The sequence below is a fragment of the Caretta caretta genome, chromosome 20, assembly GCF_965140235.1.
Source record: "Caretta caretta isolate rCarCar2 chromosome 20, rCarCar1.hap1, whole genome shotgun sequence".
In the NCBI taxonomy this organism is placed as follows: Eukaryota; Metazoa; Chordata; order Testudines; family Cheloniidae; genus Caretta; species Caretta caretta.
The window spans coordinates 474,724-489,919 of record NC_134225.1 but is presented as its reverse complement, the minus strand read 5'-3'; the positions used below and the strand labels follow the sequence as shown (position 1 = coordinate 489,919).

The 15,196-nt window shown below is 47.9% G+C and overlaps 1 protein-coding gene across 2 annotated transcripts in view; it reads right to left on the bottom strand.

Annotated features, from left to right (window-relative positions):
- The window catches only part of DIP2B (disco interacting protein 2 homolog B), a 131,086-nt gene extending 121,118 nt beyond the window's left edge, over positions 1-9,968 (bottom strand). For both annotated transcript variants that reach the window (XM_075121577.1, XM_075121578.1), the window contains exon 1: positions 9,769-9,968. In XM_075121577.1, coding sequence (XP_074977678.1) covers positions 9,769-9,856 — 88 coding nt within the window. In that variant the 5' untranslated portion in view covers positions 9,857-9,968. The remainder of the gene's footprint in view (positions 1-9,768) is intronic.
- Between the last annotated feature and the right edge of the window lie 5,228 nt (positions 9,969-15,196).

Here is a 15,196-nt window from a genome sequence, read left to right as displayed (position 1 = left end):
TGATTCTAATGGAAATGACGACCCTATCCCATTAACTACAGTCATCCTATGTTTCCCATGCAGTTCTATCAATACATCTCCATCCCGCCCTGCAGAACTCATCCCTGGCTAACCCCACCACTCTCCTGACACCTCTCAATCCTGACCTGCAGCACCACTTGTTATACCTTGCTCTCTAAAAATTTAACATGAAACCTTTCTCTGCAAAAGTACATTCTTGATTCCTCAGGAAGATACAGCCCTCCCTAAGAGGAATAAACAAAGGTGCATGAAGTCATTCACAGAAACACCCACACTGGAAGTTACAGACCAGACAGCAAAATGTATGTTTAACCAGAAAAGTCAACAGAAACCTTAACTCCTTCAACAGCATGAAGCAAGCACAAAGATACAATGACCCTGCAGCACTCAGCTCAGAGCAAGTATGAGATCAGATTAAAGTGACACACACTGAATCTCGAACAGGGGAATTCCTGCCTGTTCCTAAGGAGAGACCGGTCCCCCCCAGCCACACCCCAATTCCTTCCTGGGTTGCACAAGCTGAAATTCACTACACAGACATCCATTTATTAGTTAAAAACAGATGACAGAAACCAAGGTCCAACAGCAACTGGCAGCCAAATAAGGCTATTTATCATTATGAGACTTGACCATTTAATCCTCTAGGAAAGAGGTCAACCCATAGTGCTAAACACAGTCTCTCACCTGTGGCTCAGTTGGGGAAGGAGGCAGGAGGGTGAAAGGAAGGGAGGTTAAAGAAGCCAGGAAATCAAAGAATAATGAGTAGGCGGTGAGTTGTGACTACTGCCCCCATTGGCTTAGAACTACGCACACTATTACGCATGACCCCTTCTCTCCAAGCCCCACCCAGAGCCTCTTGCTTGTCTCCTCCACCTGTTATCTCACCTTTTAAACTTCAAGCTCTTTGGGGCAGAGACTGTCATTTTCCATTTATTTGTGCTGGGTGCTGTACAAAGGGGCACTCAATTGTGAGAACCCTTCAGAGACCGAGAGGGAAATACCCCTACAGCCTCCTGAACACTTACTCCTATGTGCGCTCTGAAGCCCTAACCCAGAATTCCTTAGCATGCTGATGACCACACCACCTTCCTGAGCTCTTACAGAGATCTGGCTACCTTACCCAACAGAGACCCTCCCCTGCTCCTACCAGCATCCCTCTTCTGTCTAGCCATATGGAATGGCGTATGGCAACGCCAGCTCAAGACAACAGGTCACAGAGGAAGAGGCTGAAGACAGCCTCTGGAATTAATATCTCCAAATCCATCCACTTAGCTAAAAGGCGCTCACCACATATTTCAGTTTGCAGTGGATGGTTCCACATCTAAGGGGCCTGGGGCGAGAACTGCTGTGTGACCATGACTGAACCAAGAGCACAGGGGGCTTAAGCTTAGCTGTAACACAGATGGATCCCACGCACTCAGTGAAGTCCACAGTGAGTCAAATTACTGTTCTTTAAACCTGGTCAGTTTTGTAGCACTGGCAATCACGGTCTGTGATGGCCACACTCACGCTTAGACACCATTATTGCTAGCAAGGTTCTACCAGTGACCAAGACGATGGGGTTTCTTGTTGTCCAAGTCTTGTTTTAAAACTGCTATACACGACACCTTGCACTGCTAGGGCTGTCTCTACATTTTCCTTAGAATTTTACACAGTGGGAGTGGGAATGAAGACCAGCCATTGGCACATTCGCCACTACATCATCTACCCCTGCACAGAGCAGGTGTAGCTGTCATGGGGGTTAAAAGACCAGCTGTCTATCTACACTAGCATTCCCACCATTGGGAAGCATGAAGAAAAGTGTGACAAGGCCTGGGAGGGCTGGTGTGCAGTTTGGGCTAGCCTTGTCTTGTCCACACTAGTCAGGGAAGCTTGGTTAAGAGCAACTGTATTACAACAAAATTGTAGCTAGTACAGCTGTGACTTGGCATGGTCACCCAGAACGAAAGCACTGGGCATCATTTGCGAAGTTGGGGGCCTAAATAAGATTCTGAGTGGTGCTGAGCGCCCACAGCAAGCGTACATCATCACTGAATATCAGGCCACGTTCTGAAGCATCTAACGTCCGATATGCAAGCAGGAGAACTCTGGGCCTGCATTTAAACGCTACAAGTTACGTCACGTCACAGGGGGGTGTTTAACAGTTCAGCCTCGCCTATGTTATAACCACATTACGGAACAGTGCAACAGCCTCGCAGCTTGTATTATATGACATGAATCCGCTTGAGGCGCATGATAATTACAGGCCTAGCACAGGCCTCCCTCTCCAGCTGACCCAACTCCTCTGGAGCTCCAGATGGAGGAAGCTGCTTCCCTGTAACTACGTCTCACTGATCTTTTGAAAATGTGTCCTCTTCCCTGCCCTAGCCTCTTCATATCTTGCCCCCTTTGTCCCTCTAACACAGCTGGGATGGAGCCTGAATGAAAAGTAGCGCGAGAAAATTTTGCCTAGAAAGAACAGCCCCAGCCTCAATGATAGAGTGCTTTAACACTAACATTTTTATCTAAAAATGGAATTAATGCACCATATATTCTTCTCCCTCCTAAGTCATACATCAACCTGCTCCTGAACATACAGTAGAACCTCAGAGTTATGAACACCAGAGATACGAACTGACCAGTCAACCACACCCCTCATCTGGAACCAGAAGCATGCAATCAGGCAGCAGCAGACACAAAACAAAAACAAATACAGTACAGTACTGTGTTAAATGTAGACTACTAAAAAAATAAGGGGGAAGTTTAAAAAAAGATTTGACAAGGTAAGAAAACTGTTTCTGTGCTTGTTTTGTTTAAATAAAGATGGTTAAAGCAGTGTTTGTCTTCTTCATAGTAAAGTTTCACAGTTGTACTAAGTCAATGTTCAGTTGTAAACTTTTGAAAGAACCACCATAATGTTTTGTTTGGAGTTACGAACAACCTCCATCCCCGAGGTGTTCGTAATTCTGAGGTTCTACTGTACCAGCAACTGAGCAGATTAGCCAGTCCAGACTCTGGAATTCTGCAGAAAGGCACCTTTTGGGGAGAAAAGATATCCCCTCTTCCCATAAGACCTGGGAGTCCATGACAGGCTCTCCGTCCTATATGGCTGGACCACTGCAGAAAGGAGCAAGGATATGAGGGCCTAAGGGTGTGAGAGACTTTCTAACATGGGCTCCTCTCTGCCAGGACCAGCACCAACTCAATCCACACAGATGTAGTTTATGGATTACTTACAGGTTTAAAGTCAGATTTTAAGCATAAAGCTAAGATATAGTAAGATACAGGTACAAAGCCCACAGGCATGTAAGACAGTAGCTTAAGCAGTTAGCATAGGAAGTTAGGCCTATAAGCCTTAGCAAAAGAAAGCTGACCAACAGTGACCCTAAGTCACAAGATAGCAGCATACGATATAATTTTGCAATACGTAATTCTGCTGATGTCTAGCATAAAATGCTGACAGGTACCCTCAAGAAGTCAGCTAATGCCGGTTAGGGTATTTTGGGATAGGAGTATCAGCAGACAACCACAAAATTGCTATAGTAACCAACTGACATATATGCTAATAAATTTGAGATAATTAATATACTAGCCTATAGGATAAGGACACCCCAATATTATTAGGGTGAGGAAGTTAGTTATGGGCAAAGGAGGCCAAATACTCCTACGAATATTCATGGAAGCCATTGGATACTATAACAGGCCTAACCCCAGTTTAGTCCATTGAGACTTCGGCCATTTGGCATGCCAGGGATAGGACAGGACTCTCATAGAACTCCACCTGTCTCTTTACTCCTAGATCAGAACTAGGGGAGAACGTGTATGGCACAACACTGGATGTAAAGCTAATATTGCATTACTTTGTGTGTTCACTGATTGTGCAAATAAAACGATTGCAAATTCAAAAGCTTTTTTCACAAGTATGTTCCAACCATGCACATTGGAGTTTCCAATTTAACCATAATTCTAACAGCTCTGGGCCTACTCTTGAAACTGAAGCTTGTCAAACCTCAGAGTATTAATCTGTCAGTTGGGAAGTCTCAGATAATCAATACACAGTTAATAGATCAGGTAACACACATCGCCAAAGAAAGTAACCATTTCCAGCTGCTGAGATCAGGTCAAGCTTAATGGCATACGGAGCCTTTCACCTTTATCAATTCTCTGAGCTAAGGGAACAAATGATACTGTAGAAACCCTAAGATACACAGAGCTCTTTCAGGATGTATTCTTCTACTGAACACATTCTAATTCAGTGCCAAAGAGACACTTCTGCTAACATTGTATTTGACTGAGGCCAAACTTACAGAGGGCAAGAGATCTTAATTAGGGGATGAAGTGGGAGCACTTTCCACAGAAATCCAGGAGAACATTTTAAGTACGAACATCCAGAGTGGCCCCAAAAACACACTCCAGGTGCAGCACCTCAGCTGGCAGAAGTGTAAAACAGCGTGCCAATTTCTAATGGAAACGTGAAACTGTTCATTCTTTTGAGCTTCAGTCAAGGATGGGGAAGCAGATCAATAGCTTTTGTCTAAGTTGAAGTGCTGAGGATTTTATCTCATTAAAGAGCAGTAGATGAAAATTCAAAGTAGTACTTCACATCATTACTGATGTGAAATACAGGTGTTACTGGGGGCTTGTCTTCACGTACAGCCACGCACTGCTGTGGCGCTTTATGGAAGACACTCCTACACTGACGGGAGAGCTTCTCCCATTGGCATAGCGCTGTCTACACAAAGGGTTAGGTCAGTGTAACTACATCACTCAAGGGTATGGATTTTTCACACCCGAGCAATGTTGTTATACAGATATAGGTCTGTAGTATAGATCTGGTGTAAGAGGTGGATAAAAATTAGGAGTTAGAGAAGGAAGAACAAGATGTAAGTACCCATAGGTCACTGACACATTTATAATGGTTCATTTATTGTTTATAACATAGCGGGTTAACATGGGGGAGACCAGGTCCCTTCTCCAAGGAACTTACAGGAGATGTGCAATGGAATACTAAACAAATGAAAAAAGGCAAAAGAAGCTGTTCCCGCCATTGACAAGGAGAGTATTTCTAGTAACATTCATAGCAACAACAGATCTACCAGCAGTTCCTACTGCCACAAGCAGATCAGAAGCATTGATGACATATTTGAAGATACTTCTGCAACAAGGCACGGGGCAACCGCAGAGCTACTCTATGAAATGTCTTCTAGTGCTTTGCCCAGAAGTTGTGTGTGTACTGAGGGATTGGGCTTCTGACCTTTCCATTTTGACCACAAGGTTTGGTCAGAAATGATCTGCAGAGAACAGAGGCTTAATTAGTCCTATTGCTTTTGCCACACAGACTGTTCCTTAAGGAAGCCCACAATTTCCACTTTCTGTATGTATTTAAAATAATCCTTCTGTTCCATTTTGCAGCTCACATGCTAATGCAGCATCTCTTCCATGCATGGTGCCAGATTAGGTTTAATATTGCATTTTCTTTGTCAGAGTTATAAATACCCCAAACCACGTAGGCTAACAGTTACCTAACACTGTGCAAAAACAAGCCATAAGAGGTGACCTGAAGAAACCCAGTGACAATAGCACAACATTGTCCCACACCTCTCCATGACACATTATACCAGGAATTAAACAATGCTGCGCATCCCCCATGCATGACTTGATGTTCATATGCACTCTCCCCACAGGTTCTGCTCCTCTCCCCTTTCAGAAATGGGGAGAGTTAACCTGTTGTGGTGCCCTATTCAGAATCCCCACTAGAAACACCCAGAAGGTAAACAACCACCACCTCACAATGAAACGCAGAGATAAAAGCAGATGCAAGGAGAAAGAACTGGATTCCTTTTGTTTACACAAGGACAGACTGGTTACCCTCAAAAGTTATTAATGTTGCCTTTTTAATACAGCTCTCACATGCAATGGTGTTCACTATGCACACAGACCCAGGATTATGCAGATCAAAGTAACAGAGCAGCTCATATTAAAGTCTCTAATCTTAACTCAGCAGAGGGACTTATTTTCAAGAGATGCTGAGCAAGTCAATAGGCAGTATAAGTCAGGCCCCAATTGTCTCAGAAACAAGATATCAGTTAAGGGACATTTTCAAGAAGCTTTAGGCTGCTTTGTCAGGCAGGCCACTGCACCTGTTGGCTTCAGAGAGAGGAGAAGTTTGCAGGATCAGGACCTTAAAGTCTGTTAAAAAGGTGGTGATTAAGCCAAACCTCATATTAAACTGCAATGTACGCAGCACTGGTCTAGTGCATAATGACAAAGCACCTAACTCCTTTAGACTTCTTTGAAAATTCCTTCCTTAAAATTTAGCGTTATTCTTATTAATAATCATATTTATTACAGTAAACCCTAAGGGCCAAGAACGGGGCCCCATTGTGCTAGGCACTGTACAAACACAACAGTAAACAGTCCCTGCCTCAAACCATTGACAACCTAAACAGACAAGACAGACACAGGGTGGGGGAGGGGGTATAACACACTCGCAGAGCAAACAATGCAATATCAAACATGTTAGTTCCACAATTTGGGGGCAGGAGCAACGGGGGAGTTACTTAGGAGACAGGCTTTCATTTAATGTACTATTGTAACTGAACCAAGACAGTTTTTAGTCTGACCTTGTCCCTTTATGCAGAATGTTATTTCTCTACATATACTGTTTAGACATCAGACTCTCATGCTTAAAAAAAAAAAGCAGCAAGCGAGTGCTCCTTAGGAAGATTTTCAAGCAAAATATAATATGAGTTAAATGCCAGCCGCAAAGATGTAAGTGGCAAGCAAAAGATTCTGCAAAGAAACACCCAATATTCAAAGTATGCAGAACCATAAAAAATGTATGCAAACAATTCAAGCAGCTTAAGGCTTCATGCTGCTTTGTGTTGCAGTTTCAACAGCCTCAAGATCAGAAAGTACAGTAACAGGACAAGGTTTTCGAAGAGCATGACAGTATGTATCAAAAAGTTACACTATGCAGAGGGTTAGCCTTTTCTTTAATATCATGAGAAATAAGTTACACACACTGCAACACACAAATGCTTTCCCAGCAGCAGAATGTTCCAGTAAATTCTGATGAAGTGAGCTGTAGCTCACGAAAGCTCATGCTCAAATAAATTGGTTAGTCTCTAAGGTGCCACAAGTACTCCTTTTCTTTTTGCGAATACAGACTAACACGGCTGTTCCTCTGAAACCAGTAAATTCTGCAATTAAGAGTTCTTCTACATGAGATATCCAAGGGCATCAAAAAGGACAATTCCTCAGTACTTCACACTGTCAAACAGTCCATAAACATTAACACCAGATAGGATTACCACTCTAGTTAAATGCTTAAATAAAGTGTTTCTGAACAGTACCTGGCAAAACAAAAACCAGCATTAAAAGGCTCCTAACAAATGGCTTCAACTGAGAAGTGCTATCTTCATGCTGCTACAGGACACTTTTCATCCTGCAAGATGCTGAGTGCCAACCCTCATCCAAGTCTATGTGCATTTAAGATGCTCAGCACCTTGAAGCCAGAAGGGACCATTATGACTATCTAGTCAGTCCTCCTGCCAGCCAAGAAATGTTACTTAGCAATTCCTGAATTGAACCGGTGCATCCGATGAAGTGAGCTATAGCTCACGAAAGCTTATGCTCAAATAAATTGGTTAGTCTCTAAGGTGCCAAAAGTCCTCCTGTTCTTTTTGCAAATACAGACTAACACGGCTGTTACTCTGAAACCTGAATTGAACCCAGTAACTTGCAATGGATAGAGCATTTCAATCTGTAAAATATAGCCATTTCCTTCACGAGATTCATCTACCCACCCCAGATTCCAACACATTTCTCTTGCCTGATAGAAATATTAAAGTACAGATCTAGCAGAAGAAATTTACAACACAGCCATACTGACGGCAACAACCTAGATACTAGGGCACAGAAAACACCCTATGTACATTTAAAGGGAAGAGGAAATGTCACATTCATGTCTCAAACACAAGTTAAGGTTTTGTTTTCAATATAAACAGGAACTTTGTGTGAACTGATTATGGCTGCATGAAACAACTTGCTCAGGTCATATGGAGAGAACATTATGCTGTATTTTTTCCATTGTTATCCAAAGCTTCTCTCCCCCTCCCCCACCATTGATTTTCTCCAGTCTCCGCTCCCCTCAAAATCCTTAAAACAGCTTTTAAAATTCATGAGGGCAGCAAACAAAGAAGAAAACATCTGTAAGAAAACCTGAGAATTGTCAGTCCCAAACTATAAACAATCATCAGTTAGGGCTTAGATAAGACCCATAGGGCACTCCACATATGCACCCTTGGAGGCTTGCACATGATTGTTCCCTAAAGTTTTCTCTCCAGGGCTTTGGAAGGATGAAATCATCTTCTAAGCTACCCACAGCTCCCCTCAGACTTTTGCAGGAAAATCAGCAGAGCACCGTAAGTCAGGAACGTTAGACACAGACTCGAAGAGACTAACATTTAAGGGATGCTAGACTACATCTCAAAGGTGAGGGTGCTGCAAAAACTGGCCACAACACACATGCTGGCTGTGTACATGGGAGAAATTAGAGGACAGACAGGCTACAAGCATGGGGAGCCTGGGTGGTGAAATCTAAAAAGATGCATGCGGGATGAGCGTACCACTGGGATTCACCCCATTAAACACAGCTTGAGAGTACCAAGAGGAGCACGTTCAAACACCAGAAAAAAGGACACACTGGGTCATCCCACTATAAAGGAGATAGGCCCAGCTCAACCCCCCGCCCCCGCGCAACACAGCCTGTCTGTGAGAAGGCAGAAGGGAGGCTCACAAATATTTGCCCACCCCACCGAAACAGACACAAGCAGGTTTTAGCATGTGAAGGGGATTTATCCCAATTAACCCCCCACAATCCCTAGCCACCTGGGGGCTCCCCCAACACTTCCATCCACTGCCCCCACAGCCTGGGGGCTCCCCAAAACCCAGACCAGTCACCCTCCACTAGCTCCTCCCGCAGCCAGGAAGAGCATGGCAAGGAGAGGAGGAAGAAATCCTCTAAACGTCCCGTGAGAGGACAAGAGGAAAAGGACGAGGACACAGAAGGGCCAGTAAGGGGAGCCTCCAGCCTCCCCACCCCAAGCAAGGGACCAGAGAAGACTCCCTGCCCCACACTGACTGCCCCCCAGCCACAGCCCAACCACCAACTTCCACCCACCAGCCATAACCCCACCCCACCCCTATCCCCCTCCACCCCACCGCTCAGCCCCACACCTATCCCGAGCCCCTCCCGGCCCCCTAAGCCAACCCCAGCCATACACCCACCCCCACTTACCCCAACCCCTCCCAGCCCCACACCTACTCACCTCCCACCTACCCGCCGTGCTCAGCCCCACACCTACCCCCACCAGCCCCAGCCCAACCCCCAACTTCCACCCACCAGCCATAACCCCACCCCACCCCTATCCCCCTCCACCCCACCGCTCAGCCCCACACCTATCCCGAGCCCCTCCCGGCCCCCTAAGCCAACCCCAGTCATACACCCACCTCCACTTACCCCAACCCCTCCCAGCCCCACACCTACTCACCTCCCACCTACCCGCCGTGCTCAGCCCCACACCTACCCCCACCAGCCCCAGCCCAACCCCCAACTTCCACCCACCAGCCATAACCCCACCCCACCCCTATCCCCCTCCACCCCACCGCTCAGCCCCACACCTACCCCGAGCCCCTCCCGGCCCCACAATCTGCCCCCAGCCCCGTCCCCGAGCCCCACTCCTGCCGCCCCACACCGACCCCCACCTTCGGACAGCTCCAGCTCCAGCTCGGCCAGCTGCTCGCGGATCTCCCGGGGCAGGGAGCAGGCTCCCCCGCCTGCCGGCTCGGCCATGTCGGGGACGGGGAGGCGCGGCCGGGCCGGGCTCAGCGCTGGGGGCTCCGGATCCCGGGCGCAGCAGGAGCGGCCGCCGCCTCCGCCATGCTGAGCCCCAGCGCCGCGGTCACATGAGGGGGAGGGGCCCGGCGCCACCGCCCGCCTGGGCCCGGCTGCAGCGCCGCGCGCCCCCTGCCGGCCCGGCCCGGAACCGCACCCGGCTCCCGGCGCCCCCTGCCGGCCCGGCCCGGAACCGCACCCGGCTCCCGGCGCCCCCCGCCGGCCCGGCCCGGCACCGCACCCGGCTCCCGGCGCCCCCTGCCGGCCCGGCCCGGAACCGCACCCGGCTCCCGGCGCCCCCGGCTCCCGGCGCCCCCTGCCGGCCCGGCCCGGCACCGCACCCGGCTCCCGGCGCCCCCCGCCGGCCCGGCCCGGAACCGCACCCGGCTCCCGGCGCCCCCTGCCGGCCCGGCCCGGAACCGCACCCTGCTCCGCGCGCCCCCCGCCGGCCCGGCCCGGCACCGCACCCGGCTCCCGGCGCCCCCTGCCGGCCCGGCCCGGAACCGCACCCGGCTCCCGGCGCCCCCCGCCGGCCCGGCCCGGAACCGCACCCGGCTCCCGGCGCCCCCCGCCGGCCCGGCCCGGCACCGCACCCGGCTCCCGGCGCCCCCCGCCGGCCCGGCCCGGCACCGCACCCGGCTCCCGGCGCCCCCCGCCGGCCCGGCCCGGAACCGCACCCGGCTCCCGGCGCCCCCTGCCGGCCCGGCCCGGAACCGCACCCTGCTCCGCGCGCCCCCTGCCGGCCCGGCCCGGCACCGCACCCGGCTCCCGGCGCCCCCCGCCGGCCCGGCCCGGAACCGCACCCCTCGCCGTCCCACGCCGTGCTCCTTTTTTGCTTTGGAAGTTCTTGACCTGCCTTGCACCCCAGGGTGCCCTGCCCCTGAAGCCACCCGGGCCCATGCCGCCCCAGCCACCACGCCTGCCGCCCAGAGCCGCAAGGTGGGGAGGTAACTGGGTTCATTGCACCAACTTGTACTGGGGAGCGCCAGGGAGCTCTTCTCCCCCCTCCGCCCCGTGCAGAAGGGGGGGTGGAGGGAAACCTGGTTTTACCAAAGCCCCTAGGGTTATGGCTTAGTACTAAGGTTAAGATTTTGTCATGGTTGTTTTCAGTAAAACACAGAGGCAGGTTGTTGGCAATAAACAAAAATTCACAGAAGCCTAGGACCTAGCCTTGATTTCTAAACATACCAGGGAGGGCTGATAAAGGGGGGGGGGGCTGATGCCAAAGACATCAGGAAGGTGGGTTAGGTACACCATCTGATCTCTGTATCCTTATTTACTACAACACTCTCTACCCCCTTCCCCCCTTTTTTGTCTGATAACTTCACCTTGAACGGTCCCTTAGTTTAGCATAACTTAGTTTAGCTGAGGCTATGAGGGAGATTCCCAAAATGCAGCTGTTCTTTTCAGGTGACAAATCTGAGAAACTGTCCCAGATTGAGGTGTCGGCAGAGGTGGTTTTGGAACGCTGATAAATTAAATGGCAATAAGTTACCAGGACCCAAGGGTATCCCCCCAAGAATTTTACAATTTCACATTTGAGTTCCTTCTGAACTACTAACTATGATACGTAACCGATCATTTAAATCAGCTTTTGTAGAGGATGACTGATGTCATACTAGCTATCTTCCACTTTAAATTAAAAAAACGCTCCAGCAGCCATCCTGGCACTTACAGGTCAGTAAGCCTAATGTCAGTACCAGGCAAGTGATAGAAACTATAATAAAGAACAGATTTAACCATACACATAGATGAACATAATTTGTTGGGAAAGCGTCAACATGGTTTTTGGTAAAGGGAAATCATGCCTCACCCATCTGTCATTCTTAGAGGTAGTCAACAAACGTGTCGACAATGGTGATCTAGTGGATATAGTGCACTTAGATTTTCAGAAAGCTAAAACAAGGTCCCTCACCCAAGGCTCTTAAGCCAATAAGCTGTCATGGGGTAAGAGGGATGGCCCTCATGGATGAGTAACTTGTTAAAAGATAGGAAACAAAAAGGTAGGAATAAACGGTCCGTCCTCAGAATGGAGAGCGGTAAATTGTGGTGTCACGCACACATCTGTTGTAGGACCAGTACTGCTCAACATATTCATAAATGATCAGGAAAACAGTGAAGTAGCAAAATTTGAAGATGATACAAAACTATTCAAATAGTTACATCCAAAGCAGACTGTGAAGAGTTACAAAGGATCTCACAAAACTGGGTGACTGGCCAACAAAATGGCAGTTTAAATTCAGTGTTGATAAATGCAAAATAATGCACATTGGAAATTCTCTCTCTCTCTCTATACACACACACACGCACACGATGGGGTCTAAATTAGCTGTTCCCATTCAAGAAAGAGCTTAGAGTCATTATGACTAGTTCTCTGAAAACATCCACTCAATATGCAGCAGCAGTCACAAAAAGCTAATGTTGGGAATCATTAAGAAAGGGATAGGTAAGACATAATGCCTCTATATAAATCCATGGTACACCCACATCTTGACTACTGTGTGCAGATCTGATTGCCCCATCTCAAAAAAGATATTTTGGAATTGGAAGAGGTACAGAAAAGGGCAACAAAAATTGATTAGGAGTATGGAACAACTTCCATATGAGGCAAGATTAACAAGACTGGGACTTTACAGATTGGAAGAGAGACAACTAAGGGGGGATATGATAGAGGTCTACAAAATCATGACTGGTGTGGAGAAAGTAAATGAGGAAGTGTTATTTACTCTTCATAACACAAAGAACTAGGGGTCATAAAATGAAAATTAATAAGCAGCAGGTTTAAAACAAACAAAAGGAAGTATTTCTTCACACAATGTACAGTCAACCTGTGAAACTCTTTGCCAGTGGATGTTGTGAAGGGCAAGACTAACAGGGTTCAAAAAAGAACTAGGTAAGTTAATGGAGGATAGGCCCATCAATGGCTATTAGCCAGGATGGGCAGGGATGCAAAATCATGCTCTGAAATATCCCTAACCTCTGTTTGCCAGAAGCTGGGAATGGACAGCAGGGGATAGATCACTTGATCACCCATTCTGTTCATTCCCTCTGAAGCACCTGGCACTGGCCACTGTTGGAAGACAGGATACTGGGCTAGATGGATCATTGGTCTGACCTAGTATGGCCATTCTTGTGTTAATATGTGCTGTTTGACTTCATATGTAGCTGTGATACATGGAGTATCTTTCCCAGATCTGAAGCAGAGCTCAGTGCAGCACAAATGTTTGTGTTTCACCCATAATGTTGGTCCAATAAAAGATATTATCTCACACACTGTCCAATACCTGGGACCAACATAGCTACACCTCAACTGCTACTAACAGCTTTGACACCCCTTCCTCCTGCTGAGTCCCACACACCAGTTGCAGCTGTAGCAACCTCTGTCCTGTTTGCAACCCTGGACCTGGCCCTTTACAGAATAAGCAATAGGGGCCAGGGCAAGGCACAAGTGTGTGGACATGGCAGCCATTTTTTGGGAACAGGCCTGTGACATTACTGCACTATGGCTGTTACCAATGCTGAGTGTCCAGCAATTGCTCCTAGCAGCTACCTATTTCCTCCCTTTCCTGCTCGGTATTGGCCCCTCCCCACCACAATGAGGAGCAATAGAGCAGGGGGCAAGCTGCTTCAAGTGCAGCAGCTTCCATTTGTTACATTTTGAAGAGGTGTGCCTGGAGAGGGATGCTGACTTGACTGCCCCCTTCCCCCTTGGACCTGCAACAGTGAGTCATCAAGCTGTTGAAATCAGCAGGCAGGTTTAAAAAAAAAAAAAAAAAAAGGAAATACTTCTTCACACAATGCACAGGCACCCTAAGGAACTCACTGCCATGGAATGTTGTAAAGGCCAAAAGAATAACCTAATTTTTTTTTTAAATCCAGTAAATTCAGAGAGGCTAGATCCACCAGTGTTTATTAATCAACATGGTCAGGGGGACACACTCATGCTCCAGGTGACCCTAAACTTCCAACTCCCAGAAGCTGGTACTGAACAACAGGTGATGAAGTGAGCTGTAGCTCACGAAAGCTTATGCTCAAATAAATTTGTTAGTCTCTAAGGTGCCACAAGTCCTCCTGTTCTTTTTGCAGATACAGACTAACACGGCTGCTCCTCTGAAACAGGGGTGGATCACTCAGAATTGCCGTTCTGTTCACTATCTGTGAACCATGTGGCACTGGCCGCTGTCAGTAGACAGAATACTGGGCTAGACGGACCATTGGTCGGACCCACTGTGGCCGTTCCTACAGCCCATTCAGACTGTGACACCACAGCAGATAGTACTAAAAGCTGGAGACATTGGTGCTAGTTACAGTAGCCATTCACTAGCCATTGGTCTGCGACCACCTTCCGTGGCATCAGCAATTAAACCTCAGGGGGCCTCTGTAGCTGTAGAATAGTGCTGCTTAGGGCTCTTGTGATTGATAGGAAACAGATAGTAGTCTATTCCTGCACAGGCCAGCCAACAGAGAATGTATTCAAAGAGAAAATTAAGGTTTGTGGCTGCAGCATCCCAACACTGTCCTCCACATCTAGCATTGATGGACAGTAAGATTAGTTCAGCAGCTCCCAAACTGTATTGGTTCACATACCACCTTAAAAATGGTTGTGAAATTAACTGATGGAATATCAAGCTCATGTATTACAATATAGGAACCCGTACTTTAGTCATAGGCAGCTTTCTTTTAGTTCGCTCTACTTAAAATTCCCATTCTGTAGGGTCTTAGGTCAATTACCACTCCATCCATGGCCCTGCATGCCCAGAACAATGTAAACAGACCTTGAAGCTACAGGTTCTGAGTACTATTGAAAGTCAGGCCATTAAGATGGCTGAACTGAGCTATGGATGACACACTGGTTACCCTGTCACACCGATACAGGCAGGTTACATGCCTGTACATATGGTGAAGTGGGCCTTCAGAGCACATGAAGCTGACAGAACCCATCTTGAGGAACAAGACATGCTTCCGCTACTGCACCCATGTCTTGTTCTAGAGCACAACACAAGTCATGCCACATTTGAGAGGCCTTCCCAAAACAGGTGAAACAGATTTTTTTCCTTGGGTTCCTCTCTCTGAGGGAGGCTCATGAAGACTGAAGGAGGGATTAGCAAGAGCTACCACATTAATCAGTATGCTAGAAATACACCGATAGGAGCTTACTTGGACTTTTGTTTTACCTGCCATTAATGACCTCTTGCTCTCAAATATGGGAAAGGAAGAACTGGTCCATCTGCAGTCGACACATCATTCTGGACTCAAGTCCTAACTAACTTTCCTTTCCAGAATAAATCTGAACTACCG